Source organism: Monomorium pharaonis, chromosome 3, assembly GCF_013373865.1.
Source record: "Monomorium pharaonis isolate MP-MQ-018 chromosome 3, ASM1337386v2, whole genome shotgun sequence".
Taxonomy (NCBI): Eukaryota; Metazoa; Arthropoda; class Insecta; order Hymenoptera; family Formicidae; genus Monomorium; species Monomorium pharaonis.
This window is the reverse complement of record NC_050469.1, coordinates 23,692,655-23,713,801: the sequence shown is the minus strand read 5'-3', so window position 1 is coordinate 23,713,801 and position 21,147 is coordinate 23,692,655. Positions and strand designations below refer to the sequence as shown.

Below are 21,147 nucleotides of genomic sequence, written 5' to 3'. Positions count from 1 at the left end.
ATCTTATTTAATATATTACGTTTAGGACTAAAGTACAAATAAAAATTTAAATTATTAATGTTAACAACTTTTTGTTCCGAGAAAAATTAGTATAAAATCAAAAACAACTTTATTAAATAACAAAATGCGTGTGTAAAATTTTAAGACAGACGAATAGAGAGAGAGAGAGAGAGAGAGAGAGAGAGAGAGAGAGAGAGAGAGAGAGAGAGAGAGAGAGAGAGAGAGAAGAATAGATATTAGTGACATAAAAAATGCCGAACACGAAAGCTTGATAGCTTAATGAGAAAAATGTCAGCAAAGGGATAATAAATTGAAATATGTATGAAAGTACTTTGTCGAATGTACGAAGCTTTTTTTGATTTCAAAATGAATCTGACTTTTTTAGAAATATATGTACGGTGTCTAATTGAAATTCTTCACAAGTCGTGCAACGTTTTCGATTCTGAGGAAGTGCAACCCATAATGGAAGAAAAATTCCACGTTTAGCGGAGAAACGTGGCTAGTGTCGATCATGAGTGTGACGCATTCAACTTTTTTAGACTAGATTTCTTGTTTAACACGGTTTGTGCATGTAACAAGTAAAACTGAAAAGCATGTAAGCAGTTTGCGAGAGATTACATTAAATTAAGAATAGTAATTACATTTGACAATAAAATGTAGTGATGTAGTGATTAATCATATGTTGAGAGATATAATAATTATATAATAATTAGGTTTTTCATTGAATATATTTTAGATTTTAAACAATTTTTTATTAATAAATTTTATAAATTGAATATAAATTAATTTCTTCTAACAATCAATTAACATGTATTTTAGCAAACATAAATAAATAACAAATTTATTTATGTTTGTTAAATAGAAATATATATAGAAATTGTAGTTAAAATTGTTAAATTTTGGAAGTTGAAAAAATTTTTTAATTGATTCTATAAGATAAACAATACATAAAAATTTGACGTTAATTTTTATTTTAGTGATAATACTTTATAGAGTGATAATAGTCTAGTATTATAGAAATTTAAACTTGAAATTATTGTGTAAGTTCCAAATGGTACATGCTCGAATATGTGTTATAATACTTTTTACTAAAGTTATTACAAATAGTTGTTATTTTATAAGCCCCTATTATGTAGACTCGGTGAATGTTTTACCGTTAATAGTAGCTGTTTTGGAAGCACGGGTTTTCGCATAGGATAATTAATGGCATTAATCCTTTGTTTGAAATTTCCTCTGGGGATACAAATCGGCGCATGAAGATATAGAAGCAGACAACGGATGTCAGATTGCAGAATGCTCGTTAGTCGTTAGGTGAAACTTACCGTGATTAATTAGAAGTGCCGTGTTGGTCTCTTAATGCAACCCTTCGGACGAATTCATAATTGTCATCTTCATTCGCGCGGACAGAAAATTATCAAGCTACTGGCGTGTAATGCAATACCGTTGATGTAACTTACTGGTAATTAATACGTTCACGGGATTTTAGATGCATTCGACCGAAATTTATTCTGAGTTTTATTAGTACGGTAAACGATATATCTTACTTGAAGGAAACTGAAGTTAATTAATGAAAGTATTAAACAAGCATTAAATAATTACATCTGTTATGTTAGAAGAAACAATATCACAAATTAGGTACGATTTATTATAGCTTTTTTTATATTGACTTATTGAATGAAATGTATAAATTTGGTTGGAATTAATTATAAATACTAAATAAAGAGGTTTATAATTTAATATTGATGGTAAATTATAATTTGTTAGGTGCGTGCGTGCGTGCGTGCGTGTGTGTGCGTGTGTAGGTGTGTGCACGCGCGTAAGATTATAATTTAATTATGCTAATTATAATATTATATTATTACTACATTATTAAATTGTATTATTATGCTAATTATTATTTAGTTTTATGTTATATGTGTCTGTAAATATAACACAATTTGCGTTTATATAAAAAAATACTGATTTTATTAATCTTTATTAGTATGATCTTTGTGTTTATTTTTGATAAAATGATAAAAACGCGAGTTTTAATAATTTAGTAACAAAATGTGCTCGATTATTTTAATGATTTCTAGTCCGTTGGTCTTCTCCCTTGACCTTACGGGTTTAACTCGGAGAATTTACTTTAAGAAATTTTCTTTGAAAGAAAAAATTTTAAGAGTTTAGTGTTCAAACTCCAATTCGCAAAGTAAGAAACTTTTAATTACTTTAAGTTTATTTATAAAAGTTTTTGTTGTCAAAAATAAACCGCGTTTTGTTCATAGATGAAATAAGATACACATCGATATTTGTCGATAAAACCGAGTTTAAGTTTCGAGAGAAAATAAAAATGAACAGAAATAACGTGATGAAAGCGAACCACAGCGAACAACGGTTTAAAGAAACTTTCAAGTAAGTCCCGGAGATTTAAATGGATTACACAAAATCTTTATGAACTTTCAATTAACTCTTCGGCTTTTATTTTTTTTTTTATTCAGATTATAGCATTCTGCAATGTTGACACGAAAGTAGCAGTTCTTAAACCGTTTAAGAGAAATTGTTTTATCGATCAATTATTGGAAATTGGATTTATTGGAAATTTCGTTGTGTGAATGCTATGAAAATTTATTATTGTTGGCTATTTGGTTTATTTTTTTTATATTATAGGTAAACGCTTCATATTGGTAAAAAAAACTGATATACATATAATATATATGAACGAATACAGCATAACTTATTTAATATAGCAGAGATTATAAGTATAAAGAAAATGAAAAATAGTTCCAAAAATATTAACTGTAAGCTTCCGAATATACATATGTATAATTACAGATGCCGTACACAGTATATATACAGTATAAATACAAAAGTAAATATGATTATTTCCGTACTGTCCTTTTCTCAATATTACATAGATGAAATAATGCATGACAACGTGGGAAGGAAGCAATCAATTGCTTTCTCGGAATAGACTGCTATACAGACACATCCCACAACGAAGGAGGTTTAAATATGTAAACTTCACGTAGCATCGCTTCGAATACTTGGTACAATACATCGTGGGTCTTATATAAACTTGAAATTCACGCGGTGTTTGTTTAATACCTCGTTTAACATGAAACTCTGGTCTGAATTGAAGATTTATGAAACATCGCTCTGAGCTTCGCGCAACACCGAAACGATGCATAAATTCCCGATAACGTAGCTGCACTTGCGCTTAAATTGCTCTTATTTCTACGTCATCCATATTTCGTTACTAATTAGTTGTGATTTCTAATGCTATGTTATGCCAGTCCGCATTGTTATATATTTTATAATAGGTATTTTATGATTTTTTACAATTAATAAAATAAGAAAGACAAGAAAATGTTTGAAACAAAACAACCAGTGTTGTTTGAAGATTAAGATCACTTTCTCGCGTATGAGAAAAGATAACTTTCGTTCCATTTATCTTATGTTTATTTTGTTTTATAAGATGGTTCTGACTCAATATATACATGTATTTTTATTATATAGTTAATTTTTATTTTACACGCATATATACATGCATACATATATATATATATATATAGATAAAAGCTTAAGGTATAAGAGGATACGTAATATTATATGATTTTCATTTTACTTTTATTAAAAAAGTTGTTCATGTTATCATGGACGTGTTGCGATAACTTTCTATATTATAAAAGAAAGGAAACACATAGTTGTAGACCCGTAGACTAAAATTTATTGAAGAAGCGGACATATTTAAAGTACGTGATCATGTTATAATTTATTCATATAAAAATTAGCTTGAAAATTTTGTTGAAGCATACTTTAGAGTGTCTGGTGAAATCGATAACAGGAGTTAAACTTTTTTTTCATTAATGAAACATTTTATGAAATATTTTATGTATTTCGTATTTCTTTGCGAATTTAATACTTGATAGAATGTTATAGAGTAAATAATGCATGGATGGTTTTGCTAAAGTATCTGAAAACTTAACTGTGAATCCAGATCTGAAAATAATTTTGTTGGATTATCAAAATAATTATAAAAGGTGTTTAAACATAATTTATTTCTTTATTCTTTGTTCGGAAAATTGCTCAATACTCTCATATGCATGTTCTTTGTCTAGAGTTAAATGTAACTCAAAATTTACAAAAATTATTTCATATACAATTAGACTTTAATTTTTCTCGATAAAAGTAAAATAACTATACATTTCAGTAAAAGCGTTCACGTTTGTTTTGAATGGCTTTGAAACTGCTATTAGCGTGAAAGTAGTTACTAGCTATCTTAACTTCGAGGATTTTTATTTGCACCAAGTTTTATTAATTATCGGAAGCTCTTAAAACAACCGCACAGAAGGAGAGTAATCCTAGAGATGATTATTAATACAGTTACCATAACGCGTTTTCCATGCTGAAAGCTTTTCGCTGTTTTCTATCAAAGTCTTTTCCGTTGCGTATCGGCGATATCAACAAATTTTTTTAATTACGGCAGTTTCCATATTGATCTTCTGATCTGTACTCAGATATTATTAGTAAAAATATATGTCAACATGAATATTATTGGCGTCCTTGAGAAATAATGGAGTTGCACGATACCAGATGGTGACCTAGAATCTTTTGATATTAATTTTAATGACATATTGCAACACTATATCGTGATGTGATCTAGAAATACTTCGACAACTATCAGTTTCGTGACGACGTGTTAATTAACACTCACACAGGTGCAAAGCAAACACGTGCAACCTTATCTAATTTCCGGTAATTTGTAGTTAGGTGTCGCTTCAGTTGCAGATCCAGGCTTTAATTGGTTGGTAGAAGTTTAATTCACCAGAGAAATTTGTAAATGGAGAATGCCGAAATGCGCGTGTCCGGATTCTTATTTCATTTGACATTGCCACTTTTCAATCTGATCGTTATGTCATGTATCCTATTTCTTTTTTTTTCCCCTTTGTCTCTGTAGCTTTTCAGCGTTATAATCAACGCTGTTTTAAGTTACACAGCTCGAAAAGAATTTTTACCATATGTCAAATGTTTTTTACTGGATTATTCAGTGTTTTTTTTTTAATTTCAAGTCAGTGCTGTCCAGGATTTTAGTTTTGGACTTGAAATTGAAATGTGTCCCAGTCGTTTCTACGCCTCGTTTCACGGTTTTCTCACAACGTGCGACGTTTGTTCTTAAGGACGTGACTTATTGTGTTTAAAGTTAATAAATTTTAATATAATAAATATGTCAATACTTTGTCATATATGCCAGTTAATATATATAGGTAATAAACACTAATAAATTAAAAAAAAATAAAATTTGTACTTAAAAAATATTATTGAACACTAAGGTCCAGCTATCACTGTTTTGTTTTATTTTGATTTAATTATGTTAATTTTTTAAATCACACTTAAGAAAAATTAAATTTTTTTTTACTAAAAATTTAATTAAAAAGCTTAATAAGTTCGGTTTAAATTAATGTAAATCAGGGACCCGGACCGAATGAAATTAAGGTTCGGTTACGGTTACGGTTTAATAAAAAGATTTGAAAACCGGTTACGGTTTCAGTTTCGGTTTCTTGGCAAATACAAAAACCCAAAACCGTTTAATTACGGTTTTTTTTCGGTTACGGTTCCGGTTCTTCTAATATTATTATTTAAGAAGTAATTATTATGTAATAGTAATTATTACATAATTCCTATTTATATTTAATAATATATAATATTTAACATATTATTAAGTATTATAATATTTAATAACATTTAATAATGTTTAATAATAATTTATAAAAAATATTTACGTATGAAAAAAGGAATCAATTTGAATTGTGCTACCAATAAATTTATTGCTTCAAAAAAAGATTAAATAAGAGAAATAAGAGGAAAAAGCAAAAAAAGTATAAGTAGATAGACAAGAATCCGCAAAGTTGCAAATAAAAAGTAATAAGCAAAATGTGTACAATAATTTTTTTAATTCAGAATATATACAGGGTGTCCCACATCAGGTATGCAATACTTTATGGAAAGATAGACGGGATCAAGGTGAACATAAAAAGTCCACTATAGTTTTTGGATATCTCCAATGATAGCCGAGATATTAATTTTTCAAATTGTACGAATGAGAGCGTGCTGAGCCGCTCGAACTATAGCACTACTGTGTCAATCAGTAGCTGCCGGCGGCAGTTCGAGCGACTCAGCGCTTTCCTCGGCGTGTTCTCATTTGTACAATTTGAAAAATTTATATCTCGGCTATCATTGGAGATATCCAAAAACTATAGTGGACTTTTATGTTCACTTTGATCCCGTCTATCTTTCCATGAGATATTGCATATCTGATGCGGGATACCCTATATATAAAAAATACAACTATGTAGTAATAAGACTAAATGCAGTGGTAATAAAACTATGTACATCTTAAAAAGTATGTACATCTTAAACTAAAAAAAGTTTTAAAAAAACATTATGTTCATGTCACATACGATTGTTGCAATTTCATAATTGCAATCTCAGTTCAAAGATGTCACATTAAGAACCAATTAGATATAGGAAGCAGTAATATTCAATTAGACTCGAAGTAGTATTAAGTAAAAATAATAGAAACGACAAAAAATTTAAATTAAAAATATAAAAATATTATGTAAAAGTAAATTTAAAAAACCAGAAAAATATACCGAAAAAACCGTAAACCTAAAAATATTTAATCGGTTCCAGTTATGGTTCCGGTGCTGTAAATTTAGCAGAATTTGGTTCTGGTTTACGGTTTCGGTCCGGCTAAAAAACCGGTTATGAACCGGTTATCGGTTTCGGTTTCGGTGCGGTCCGGGTCCCTGATGTAAATGTAAAAGCCGTAATTTAATGGAAACATTAATACACGGGTAGCTACATCACGCGCTGCACTGTAGATATTTCAAATATGACATGAGTGAGGAATAACTTGGTGGTTTTTCCTAAAAAATTGCGATTGATTTTTTAGAATTTATTATTTAAGTCGTGACATCTTACTGAAAAGGTTATTAATATATATTTTTTAAACATCCATCAACACTTTTCACGGGCAATATCCGTCATAAAACTATAATATCGCTTGCATCTGTTGCTGAGAATTTTTGAAAAATCTTTCGTGAGTAGGAAAGCGTGAGGGCGGAGTCGCAAGTTCGACAGCTTCCGTACTTCTTACGTCGTATTACGTTCGCCCGCCCTTTGCAGGTCGTGCCCGCGGGATAGCGAGAAATAAGTTACTGCTAGCGAGTTTTCCTGCATAAAGCTCTAACGCAAAATGTTAAAAGTTTAAATTGCATCGGCGATGCACTTTCGGTAGATGCAGGAAACAGTTACTCTTTATTTCTGCGGACGCGGAAAGAAAAAAACCTCTCAAGAATAACGCCTTGTAAAGCCGCGCCGAGATAGTGCGAGTTATCGTGTAAACATCGTACGGGGGTGTACATGTGCCTTGTACTTCATACGGCTTTGATAAGTTTAAATGAGTATACGATAAAACGGCATCTGGGGAAAAAGTCTTTGAGTAAAGTTTGCGATAACGGATTGCTCAATAATTGGATTCAGTAGTTCGGACTGTTAGCTACATCGCATTAAGCGCTTACTCTGGAATGTCATCTATATGTGCAGAATGTACCGTTGTGTACATTGAAGGATTATGTTAGCTTAAAGAAAAAAGAGTAAGTTCGTTAAGCTCCACTTTGTTACGGTCGTTTATTTTTAACGTCGGTCAAGGTAATCGCGAGTTAAATTTAATAGGAACAGATTTATTGCATTGATGCACCTTTTAATGATTGTTAAGTAGGATATTTAGTTATTGTTGATAAGATGTTTTAATTTTCATTATTAAATGGCAATTAAAAATGTTTTAACATTTTTTTTATTTTTATAAATGTAGATTTTGGCGTATTTTTTTCTAAAGTAATATATGAATTTTAAGATTAATATTAATAATTTACGAACGCGACACTTTAATTGTACAAAAATTGTGTAAGAAATTGTAATGAAAGTGAAGTTATTATTTTGACTACATCAGAGAAGATTAATATCTTATTATTAATAGTTTTTAAATTTATTTACTTGTAAAGTAATGATCTATTTAAATATTATTAGGCTGTTAAGTATATGTTATAGGTAGAAGTTCATTAATATCCGTATAAACAAAATATCGCAAATATCCGTGACTGGTATAAAATTTTTCATCACTTGAACCATAGTTTGCCATATTGCTTCGGAAAGAGCTCTTTTCCGTCTCGCCATGACGGCGACTGATATCGGGTAGTAGAAGCTAAAAGAACGTAAAAGAGAACTAAAGTACCCGTCGTGGATGCGCTATAGCTTGTCTCGTTGTTTTGAAACTGACACTATTCTTTTTACGATGCGGCATTATTTCACGCAGGACGTAGTCGCTTCCTAACGATCGCTTTGTCACAAACGATTTTCAATTAATCCTTCATGTCTTTTAATCTCGCGCGATATGTTGTCACGGGAATTTTGTTTGTTGGAAAGACGTATCTAATTTGTGACATAATACGTAGAACGTAGAGCGAATAAGCTACGATGCTGTGTGCTACAAAACGTTTTAAGGTAGTGTTAATATTGGTGATGTAGATTTTTGATAATTTTTATTATTTATTGTTTAAAGTAAAATTTATAAGAGAATCTTATCCTTTAAGTTTGTATAATAATAAATTTATTCGGTTGGGATTTGTTCACGAAACTAATTCGTGCAATTTAGCTATCTTATAAATTTCGTTAACTAACCGGCACTTTGAGCGCTTGTTATGCAGAACAATTAAATAAAAATTAAGCAAAATAAATAAATAAAATAATATTATAATTTCATAAAAAATCAGCTATCGTTATTTCATTTTATTTATCAAAACTATGTAAATATACATGAGTATACGCAATATTGGATATGGAACCGTGAGTTTATTAAGCTCAAATAACTGTGATCAGTCATCCTTGTAGAAGTAAATTACAATTCCTGGCCATGTTAGTGGACGTACGAATTTTTTGATATCTTCGTCTTGAGGCTGAAAATGCAACTATTTATAGCAACATGTTGAAAGTAAAATTTTTTTCTTGTTTAAACATTCTTAATGAATAAAAAAATGCAGTTTTGGTAGTATTAATTAAATATTTATTTATTTTTGTAAAATAAAAAGATATATATACATATTTTTTAAATATTTGGTTAAGTTATACAAACACACATTCCACTGGCAATATAGGTTTATATTCTGAACTCACATTTATCGTTAAATGCATTTCTAAATGTGTCAATCAGCCAATAAGATGTCATCTTAGACACATTTAGAGGTACATTTAGCGATAAATGTGAGTTCAGAATATGAACCTTAGAGTCTAATAATAATGTTATAAAATGTTTAAATTAAAAACCACTAAAACAAATGAACAAATAAAATAAAATTTCTGTAATAAAAACATACACACTTTCTTTGCTTTGTGTTAATAATTGCTAACAAATTCATATTTTTTCATGAACATTGTAAATGACAAATAAATGATGTGTTTAGAAACAAACATATCCATTTTATAGATAATTTTTTAAAATACATTTTATTCAATTTCAATAATGGTAGATGGGATCATTAATATAAATCTAATCATTGGAAGACAGTAACAAAGTGTGATGCATTTAATAATATAGCCAGGGCCTGTAATCGATTTGTCATATTGATGAAGTTATTGAAGAGTGTGCACTACGTACAAAACAAAAATAATTGTAAATTTATAATGTTACAAATACATACATTTATTGAGAAATTTTTGTTTAAACAGTCACGTGATATTTTTCGAAGAAGGGATTAGACGCTCAATAAATTTCAATGAAGATATCCGATATCGCACTTCTGGAGAAGTGTATCCTTAGTGGCACATTCCGCATGCGAAAAGAAATTTTTCAAGATGCCATTCAGGCGAGAAAGTTTTGATACGCTGTGATAAGCGTTCGCGCAACGTGAGAGCATCTACTTTAATCCAAGATCAAAATAATCCTGTACCCTCTTTCTAACCGAATCCCTTCATTCCGCTGTGATTTAGATTTTATAGGTTTTACTTTGCTTCACCCCACATGGATGTAAACACATATGTTGTTTCACTTACACATGTAATACACACTTACGCTTATATCGCCTTATATATTAGAAAGTTTTCTTGAGAAAGAGTGGATGATGTTCCAGGTCGACGTTCTTGTGCAAAGAACTTTTATGTATGACTAATCGATTACATTTAAAATTTACTTTTGTTTTTTTTTACGTTAAATATGATCGCGATATAATGTGCAGCATATAGAAAGTATTATTAATTTAAATATTTTAATTGAATTTTATTTTTCAGTAATATAAAAATATAAAGTAAATTTTATTTATTTTTAAAATATATAATTTATAATAATTATTAATTAAGCAAAAGAAATAAACATACAAATATGTAATAAAAATATTAAAAATTAATAAAGCAATTGAGCAATATTTGCAACAAAATGTACGTTTGAAAAACAGAATAATATAATTATTTACATTTATTAATGTGTTTTTTGTATATTTATATTGATGTATATTGTATATTATACTAAATTTTTCAAAAAATTGGGTAATTGTCTTTCAATATCACCGTCAATATTATCGATGGACACAATATTGACACATTGAGAATCGAAGCACAGTTTTTCATTTTGCCCCAGATGTGAGATTTCTAGAAAGTGTACACATAACAATCGTGCTTGCGAACGTGCTTGTGTCAATCCATCATTTCAGCGAAATCTCGCGTTATATCTTTTCTTTTGGACAAGCGAATAACCGCATAGCGGATTTTTGGTGATTAATCGAGAGGCAGCCGAAGCAAGTTATCGATCGATCCCTTATAGAAAAGGAGGTTGTGCGACGCGACTTTGAGGAAGTCGTCGATGAAGAGCCTCGTATGAATAAACATGGTTGATTTATGCGCTCCCGTCGATCAAACGTCGACGCGAAGCAGTGCTATTTCGTGATCGTGTCACCTTCTATTCCGACTTGGCATCTTAAGAACGGTTGACGCTTTTACTTAGAGACAAGACGTGAGAGTCATGGTAATGTCTATCATTTCCATGAGGGTACACGGCCGGTGAACTTCATTAAAGTTTTTGTAGGCATATATTTTTAAACGCACACGAAATAACATTATTATTGATTATACATGTGTCTCTTTTTCTGTTTTTCTCATTAGTAAAAAAAGAGTACTTAAGTTTTGGTGCTCGAAATACTCTTATCGCCAATTTGCTTTATTATGTTAGTTTTTGCTATTGGCGAGACTTCAATACGATAAAAAAATGTTTGAAATTTTTGTCTTATATTATTAATTGATAGAATATGTAATTGTTAGACTAGATTAACTATTTATCTTGAGCGTTTGATAGACACATCATAAATAGGTGAAAATTTTACAATAGTTGCATTAAAATAATTTGTTCTATATAATATAATTTCTAAATAATGAGGCGTCAGAGTTGGACGTCTGCTTTCCGTATTAAAGATTAAAATCCATCTAGAACATATTACATTTATAATTGATCACTATGTCTCGGAAAGCAATGGCAAACCAAGAGTATCTTTGCCAAGACAGTCATTATGCATTAAATGGATATTACGATCTCCAGTCATGAAGACCGAGAGAGAGAGAGAGAGAGAGAGAGGGAGGGGGGGGGAGAGAAATATTTCTAAATATTTTATACAGTTAAAATACAAGTAAAATATCTTTAATTAATGAACAGTTTTTTTCTAAATTTAATTTTAATAAATATACCACTATTTGTGCCAAAAGAACAATTATTAACAATTATTAATATTTTATAAAAGGTTAATACTTATATTTCTTATATTTTTGTAAATATACTTATATAACTGTAAATTATACTTTTTATGACTTTGTCATATTATAGTTTTGAGACTTTTACAGCTAGTGATATCAACAGGAAAGGTTGTCGAATGGATACCGTATTACTGGAATAGCGTTATACCGACGTTTCGCAAACATTGCATTTTGCATCTTTAAAGCTTTAATTTTGAGATCTCTCGAATTATTCTTAAATATTCCTTTTTGATAATAGGATGAAGAATGGGGGAAGGAGGTATATAACTAATCAGAGTGTTTTAATTAATCAGCTGGTCAATTAAAAAACCGGAAAGGCAGAGTCTCAAATAAAGCTTAGGATTAGAATAACGTTTAAGTATAATCTTAATCGCTTTTTTCTTTTCAATTTGACGATATGTTAACATGATAGCCTTGTATTTACTGCTTTGTGTGGTATAAAATTCTAACTTTGCTGTACGAATGAGCAATTCCATTTGCACACTATTTACGACAAGTACTGAACGGACAACAATATTCGAGAAAGAGATTGCTCGCCATGAATATCGAGGACAATATTCGATGACGAGTAGACAGCCACGGAGGGAATAACGATGACGCAAAATGACATACCGTTTTCATATTGACGTTCTCTAAAGTATAATCAGTGAAAAATCATTAAAATCAGTGATGCACTGATTTTCAGAGATAGACTTATAATTTATCAATCAGTGAAATAAATACACTAAATCTTCAGTGATAGTACACTAATATTGAAGTCAAAATCATTAAAGGATAGTGAATACTCTCAAATTATCACATATAAGTATATTATTGCAAATCAATAATAATACAGTGATTGTTAGAGAGCGGCGTATTGGCGATCAAGCGATTGTAAAACTTGAATGATGCAGCTGTCGACGATCCGTGATCGTCGTCCGTCGGCGAGCACGACGAGACCACTTGCGGGTTCGACGCTGTCGAAAAGATGTGAAAACGCGTCTCCGATATTAGTGTTCGAATGTTGGCCCGAGTGCATGAGAGAAACCTTGAATTGGCTAAATTAATTGTGGAGGAGAGAAACAAGAAGCAATACAAAATCGAGGAACTGAAACGACAAAACGCGAAATTGAACAGATGCAGAAATCGACAAAATAGTGATCAAATTAATAGCGACATGTTGAACGTTATAAACAAAGGATTCAAAGTAGTGGCAGATGCTGTCGCGGAAATTGGGACGAGTTGCACGAACTGATAAGGTCCGACGACATTACACATCGTTTTCACAAGCCATCTCCGAGGAACGTGCTGAGAGAGACATGTATGTACAATCGCAAGCTAGAACCCGCGATCACAAGCGTCGACCGTACTGTCATGTGAGACCGCATTAGTTACCGCGAAACCGAGATCACGTGCTTCTGGTCACAAATACTCGACGACACATGACGGAAGAACGTTCCGTTTCGCATGTGGATCTGGATGAAAGCGAGAACGATCTGAAATGACGATGTCGTGGGTTCGCGACAGAATTCGCAGAAGAATCGACAAAACAGTCTGACTTTAAGCGCAACTGGTTGACTTTCGTCACGTCGATTTGAAAGACGACGTGTTTGCCGTCACGGTCGACGATATCACGTTCTACGTTCTCGAGTATCGTGACATTGGACAGATTCTGTTGTATCGCCCTTCGAACGAGGTGTCAGATGTTTAAATCCCTGGAGAAACGATTTCGCGACGCCGCCATCGGATTATTCTAACTCAGCATGTCGCTGTCAAATACACCGTGTCGGTGTGATCGAATCTGACGCCCAATTCTGACGACGAGGCCACGATGATCGAATGTTTGCGTCGCAACAACAACGTCAATCTATAAATTTCTTTAGGAGTTTCTTTAGGAGGCGTGATCATTCGTCGGAGCAAGTATTTTTGTATGTATGCGAGAACGTTGACTGGTTTAGCACATGTGGATGCCAGCGAAATATATATATAGAAATCGCATTTCATCTTGGTCTAAACAGCGTAAACGCGGGTTGTGTTCGGTCGCGATTTAACCTGAATAATTTTTAAAAGTTGCTGATACATTTAATCGATTTTGTTTTCGCACATCCGTTTTTTTTTTTTGATTGTATCAAATTCTACAACAAGGAAATCGGGAGTTGTAATAATTTGAGAGATGAAGAGGATTTTTGGATCTTACGCGCATTCGATTTTGTCTTTGCCTAATGATTATATCGGTTGGATCAAGCACTCCAAACGCGATTCATCGATGAAATGTTCTTTTGCTCTCAAAGTAGCGAAAACTGTCAATATGACGATAAAATATAATTGACAATAAGAGTACGTCGAAATTGAAATGTTTTTTCTTGAATAGCAGAAAAAGTGAAACGTAATGTGTGAAAACTTTCGATGAAGCTGATTGATCGCGAAAATGACATATACACTTTGCCATGTACTCTCGTGTTTTATTTTGAAGTGGAAGAGCTATTCTTGAGATGTCAAGTCGGAATAGAGGTTGACGCGATCATAAAATGGCACTACTTCGTGTCGACGTTTGATCGACGGAAGCAAATAAATCAACTATGTTTATTCATATTATATAGTGTCTCTTCGTCGACGACTTCCGTGACGTCGCATTGCCTCCTCCTCTTCTATTAGGGATCGATAACGTGTTATATGCTCGGCTGCTTCGCGACTAATCACCAAAAACTTGGGGTGCGGTTTCATAAACTTGTATAGGTTGATATACCGCCAATACTGGAAATCTATATAGTTCATGTTATGTAAATTATACATTTAATTAGCTTTTTGCAGATTAACTTTATTTTTTAGATCAATAGGATTATTGATGAACAGTTGTTTTTCAAAGGATTTTTGAGTTTTAAAAAATGTAAAAAATTTTTGATATATTCTTTTAACATTGAAGAATATGATTATGCAATTATATGACTCAAAATGTTTTTTACTTTTTTGTACATATAGAAATTTAAGACAGAATCAGCAAATTGCATTGTTGCAATAAAAAATTTATAACTTTTTTATATGCATAGAAAAAAAATTTTTTTTAACAATCTAAGATTAATATTTACCACAAAAGATATTGTATAACGAGAAAAGATAGCATATAATAGTAATGGTTGTTTAAAAAATATAATTATTTGATAACTTGAAATTCAGTAATTTAGTTTTATAGAAAATAACAAAAAACATAGTAAGAAAGAGGAAAAAATTAATTTGTGCAACACTTTTATTTTAGAAATAACTTAAAAGTTATTTGAAAAATAAATATATTTATAACGTTATTACATGTATAATGTACTTTTTTCAAAAAATGCGTAAATGTATTTTACAAATTGCCTTTTGATATAAACGCAACAAAAATTTTTTAATTGTATTTTTAATTACAGAAAACATTTTCTTTTTTTTAATCTAATGCGAGTTTTTTTTTCAAATTACTTGTAAGATTTCATGATCAAGTTTAATATTTTAGGCAAACTGCTCGTATATAAACGAACTTGCAAGAGTTAAACTTTTGTCGACATTTTCTTTTGTCATCTCATTCATCTTTGATCTCTTCATCGTCAATTTTGTTGTCAGAAAGTTTGCCGTAAAATAAATCTTGCGATTTGTTCGCGTAAAGAACGGACAACTTCTTCTGCAAAGTGCTTTTTTTATCTTAAATATGAATTTTTATGATGAAAATAACCTTTTACTCACATACCGAAATAAAAAACCTAAAGACGTGATTCACTTATTTTGAAAAATTTATCAGCTCAATTGGGTCATTGATACACGCTCGATTTTCACCTGTCGTTGTACGAAACACGACTGACGGCATCACTTGGCCGATAAGCTGTCGCTATCAATAATCTTTTTTAAGGGAAGGAGCTGATCTCTTTCGATTTCCATTTATTGAATAATTTAAAATTAAAAAATTGTCTGAGTGGATCTGATCCAGGTTGGTCTGTGATAAGTTATTACTGGAAATGTATATCGAAACATGGTTTTAATAGACTATACATTTATATGTGGCAACTGAAGACAACAGTATTAAAGGACAGAAATATGCGTGGTGTGTGCGTTACATTGCACTGGATAGGAGCGAGGTAAAATAATAAGAAAGCTTGTTTCTTTTCTTTTTTTTTATTTCATCAACTGTATAATTGAACAAGAAGAATATCTAACTATCACCCTTTCTAACTAATGTGAATTTTAATGGAAATGCTTAGACTATTATACGTCTATGAATTATTCACTTGTCCGAAGAAAACGGTATAATATGAGACTTAGCTGAGATAATGGATTGACGTTCGCGAAATTGTTATAAATTGTTCAGGAATTTCTCCGTGCTGAACCAAAATAGAAAACTGTATTTTGATTTTCGATATGTTAGTATTATATTCTCTCATTGAAGGGCGATTATTGAATTTTATGATAAGTTATTTGGCGTAATTTATGAAAAAAGTACATTAATATGGAGATATAAAAGAAACTAATGAATGTAAATGTTATATTTTTTATTTCAATTTTTCAAATGTATTTTAACTTTATTAGAAGACACACTCTCTTTACTTTGCCTCAGAAACAACACACTAGGCACATAATTTAATTTTGGTTGTTTATAACTTTTAAAGAAATAAACAATTTTATTATAATAACTTTTATTATGACTTTTTTAAATCAAAATGCAAGATATTAAAAGAAACGGTTTCAAGTCAATGTGTATCTTTATTAATACAATAAAAAAAATGAAACAGAAACTTTGATGAATTTTTTAAAGATATATATTTTTGTTGGAAAATTAATAAAAGATAAAAGGTTTCTTAAATAGTGCTTCAAAAATTAGGAAAAAGTATGCAGGGATTAGTCGTACTTTTTATTAAACGTTTTCTATTATAATTATGAAGAAATGTTTTCGGTGAATAATCAAATTATAAAATCAAACAATTCTCAATAATGCAATACAAAATAATTATACTAGAAACTGATGTTTTTTGCCATATTTTATCGTACCCACATTTTTACAAATTGAATTAATTAAATTGTGATACCTTTATTTAACAGCATAATCAAAATCATTTTTAATATGTTTTGCGAGATTAAAATAATTTAGGATGAAATCTACATTCACTATTGATGAGCGTGATGCATAAATTTTAACAGAATGAGAAATCATAGCATCGATAATAATTGCTCTTGAAAATAAAATACTTTGAATTATACTAACGAATTATATTAACGAATATCGATCAACTAAATGCGTTTCATTGCAAAGAACAATTGTCGAGATTAAAGAAATTTAATCTTTGGCTTGTCGCTATGTAAATATAGTTGGATTTTTTCAGTTTTGCGCCTGTATTTATCGAGCATCGATTAACTTTATTAATTAACTTTCATTATTAAAAATCAATTCAGAGTAAGTTAGATAAGAGAATAAGTATATATTTGATTTCAAACAATAATAATCTTACGATAAGAGTGTCTTCTGTACCAGATGGTTAAAGAATTGATATTATATAAAATTGCAGCAATTTGAAACAGATTTATATTATTTGCTTAAATTATTCCGTAGGTATAATATTTTTAAGATAAAATATTTTTTGTTTATGCATATATAAAATTATGATATTTATATTTAAAATTAAATAAAAAATATTATATTTTATTAGAAATTTATTAGAAATTGCGTGTGAGAGATAAAATTGTAAAATATTTGTTGTATATATATATATATATATATATATATATATTTGTATATTATATAAATTTGTTTCATTAATACCTCGTTTTTGCGCTGCAGCACGACGTGAACTTTTTTTTATCCTGGATGATACGGTATTGTTTAGCGTTACATAGAGAAAATTAATATTCACTATCCCTTTGTTTAATAATAAACTTTTAAATTAATTTGCATAGATATTAAAAGAAAGAAAAAAAATAGTATTTAGTTATTTGATGAATTTGTTTACCTAGATTTTTTAAATTAGATTTTTTTATATTACATAATTACAAGTTTTTAAATTATATGATATTTAAATATATCTTGAGATCATATTAACAGGATAATTAATAAATTTTAATTTACAAATTTTTCTTACTCTTTGCAGATTCTGATTATTCCGCTGTCTCGAGCATCTTTGTAAGTCTTGACGTTTTAATTACTCTATTAAGCTGTGCTTGATTAAACTGTCGATTCTACTAAAGTATCTTAAAAGCTTGTAGGTCTAAAATTTTTGAAAAGCTAGATAATTTATCGTTCCGAAAGCTTAAGAAGACAGTTGTTAGTATTTTGCCATTAAAACATATCGGTTCTAGGAAATAATTTTGACAATTTTTCAATTTCAAGACACTTGAAAGTATCCTAGTTTAAATAAATTATAAGTACTGGAAGCTTTTAGAAGTTAAACCTACTTGAAACTTTTAAAATACTTGGAACGGAATTCTGTCGCAAACTTTATTCTTGTGAATTTTATTGATCTCTTGAAATATATAATCATATTTTGTTTTAAGGCTATTTAAAAATCGTCTACTTTAGACGATTTATAAATTGTATTAAAAAAATTTAAGAGGATAGAATTCTATAATTTTATATATTATGTACGCGTATTTATAAAAAGTAAATGTATTTTAATATACATATTTTATTTATGTATTCTGATTCTTTAACTATTTTATATGATAAAATTATAAATAAGAATTTGTTTTAAATTCTGACAGGAATTATAAATCATTAAAAAGTGGACTTAAAAAAGTGATTAGACCCAGTTTTATAACTTACAAGGAACTACTCAATACGTACACGCTAATTTTGACGAAACTTAAATCTATATAAACTATAAATTATAAAATACTTGTGAAGTGATGAACAACAATGTCCATTTCATCGACAGTCATCAACGTTTAGATCGCTCAGCAAGGCGTCGAAAATAACCGATGTCGGAACGAGAGTGACGTACTTTAAATCAACACGCTTCGGATCAACACCGAAAAATTTTTTAAGACTCCAGATGTTCATGATTACCGCTCAAATGGGGCCATTGCTTTTCATCACTTTGCAAGTATTTTCAATTATATAAGTTTCGGCAAAATCAAAGTGTACGTATTGCGAAGTGTTTCTTGTTAGTTTAACCGGGGTTTAGCTAATCATGTCCAATAGGTCAATTTGTTTTATATATAACAATTACTTTATATATACGTTTAGCTAACCATATTCAATAGACGAATTTGTTATATATAAAACAAATTGATCTATTGGACATGGTTAGCTAAACTTCAATAAACTAAATTGTGGAATTGAGTCTTAATATTTTTAATTTTCATGATTATAGTATATTTTTTATGTTATTATAATTAAACCCCTCGTTTTCTCTATTTTTTTCTCATAATAGCTCATTGTCAGATGATAATATATAGATTATTAGAATAATTATTTTACCCACATAATAGAGAATATTTATTATATTTTCGATGTATTACGTGCCATGCTGTTTACAAATTAATATGGCAATAACTTTATTATTTTGATACACATTTGCTAACATATATCACATTAGTGTAAATTATACGCTAATAAACATCTGTTATGAATTGCGGATTACGTTATAACATACTTAAATAATATTATTATGTACTCTCTAAATTACAATCAGTGAAAAATCATTGAAATCAGTGAAAATATACCGATTTAAATGGCATACTTATAACTTATCAATCAGTAAAATAAATACACTGATCTTTTAGTGATTATACACTAATTCTAGAGTAAAAATTACTAAAAGTCAGTGAATTATTATTAATTATCACAGTTATAAGTATATCACTGCAAATCAGTGAAAATACACTGGTTGCAATTTAGAGAGTAAGTATATATATTCTTATGATTTTATATGTGTGTGTGTGTGTGTGTGTGTATCTGTGTGTGTGTGTGTGTGTATGTATACGCACTTCATAATTTTCGTAATATTTAAATTAAACGTGAATATTGCAAACTTTCAAAGTTATCTCGAATATTCTCTTGTACAGTATCAGTACCACAAACTTCTATTAGTTTCGAAATTTGTTTCGATATTGGAAACGAGAAATCGATCTTTTCTCTTCATTTCTCTCAACATCAATTTGGTTAGCCCTAGGTTTGTATATCGTTATCCTTACAATACGCTGTAGCATAATGGGATGTTGGTTCTGTTGTATCGGATACGAAAATTGAATTGTGCATTCAGATAACTCCGAGATTTTTTTGTTTAAAAAACCTGAAGAAAATAATTATACTTTTATTATATAAATTTTTATCATATAATTGCAAAGAAATTACATAAAGAGTATTAGAATATCTGTAAAATTTGAACTGTAAGTATATTACAGTTTACAATTAATACGCCATCGCAAATAATAAAACAAATTTTTACAAATTTATAATTTAGAAAATAAATTTCTAAACATATATAATTATTTATGCAAATATGAAAATATTTTATGCATAATATTAAAGTTGCAATAATAATTTAACTTGTGTGTGTGAATTAAAAAATCTCATACAATAAAAAACTAGCATAAATTATATTAAAGAATTTTATTTGTTTGTGTATAACACATTTGCAGAATATCACTATCTGCGAAATTTGCGTTTTGTCGCGCGATGAAATTACAGTTTCTCGTAAAACGCAACTGACATATTCGCTTGTACGAGTTTTGGAATTATAAAGTTACATTATGAACTTTACAGTTCGTACCTGTGTTATATAACAGTTTTATGAAAATAACGATGTGCATATTCACTGCATATTTATTATTACATTTAGTTGTTTACATTTAAGCAGCTACTTACTTTGGATACCATATTTCATTATTTCTCAATAAAATGTAGATTATTTTTTATAAAAAAAATCGTGTTTTATACAAGGTGTCCCAAAACATGCGGGTCAACGCTCGTAAAAAGGTAGAAGGATTGAGATGAACATAAAAGTTAATTATTATCTTGGGTTAGGTCAACCAATAATCGAGATATTAACGTATGGAATCTGCAAATAATCTAATTAATTTCTATCGTAATTGTGAACAGTAAATTAATGAAAGCTTATCATACATTCATGATAGATTTTTTCTTCCGTGTTATGGCTCGAGCGAATCGAGCTCTTCCCTCGGCGCGCTCTCATTCGCATAATTTGAAAAATTAATACCTCAATTATTGGTGATCTAACCCAAGACCTAACTCAAGACATATATTGAACTTTTATGTTCATCTCGATCTCTTTTATCTTTTTACAAGCGTTGACCCATATGTTTTGGGACACCCTGTATATATTTATATTTTATTGTCAGGATTTCTGAGGTTTGCATTTCATA

At 29.8% G+C, this 21,147-nt stretch overlaps 1 protein-coding gene across 2 annotated transcripts in view; it reads left to right on the top strand.

Moving 5' to 3' along the window:
• Nucleotides 1-21,147, top strand: part of LOC118644945 — a 356,119-nt gene that overhangs the window by 59,634 nt on the left and 275,338 nt on the right. For both annotated transcript variants that reach the window (XM_036284921.1, XM_036284920.1), the window contains exon 3: nt 17,913-17,944. In XM_036284921.1, coding sequence (XP_036140814.1) covers nt 17,913-17,944 — 32 coding nt within the window. The remainder of the gene's footprint in view (nt 1-17,912; nt 17,945-21,147) is intronic.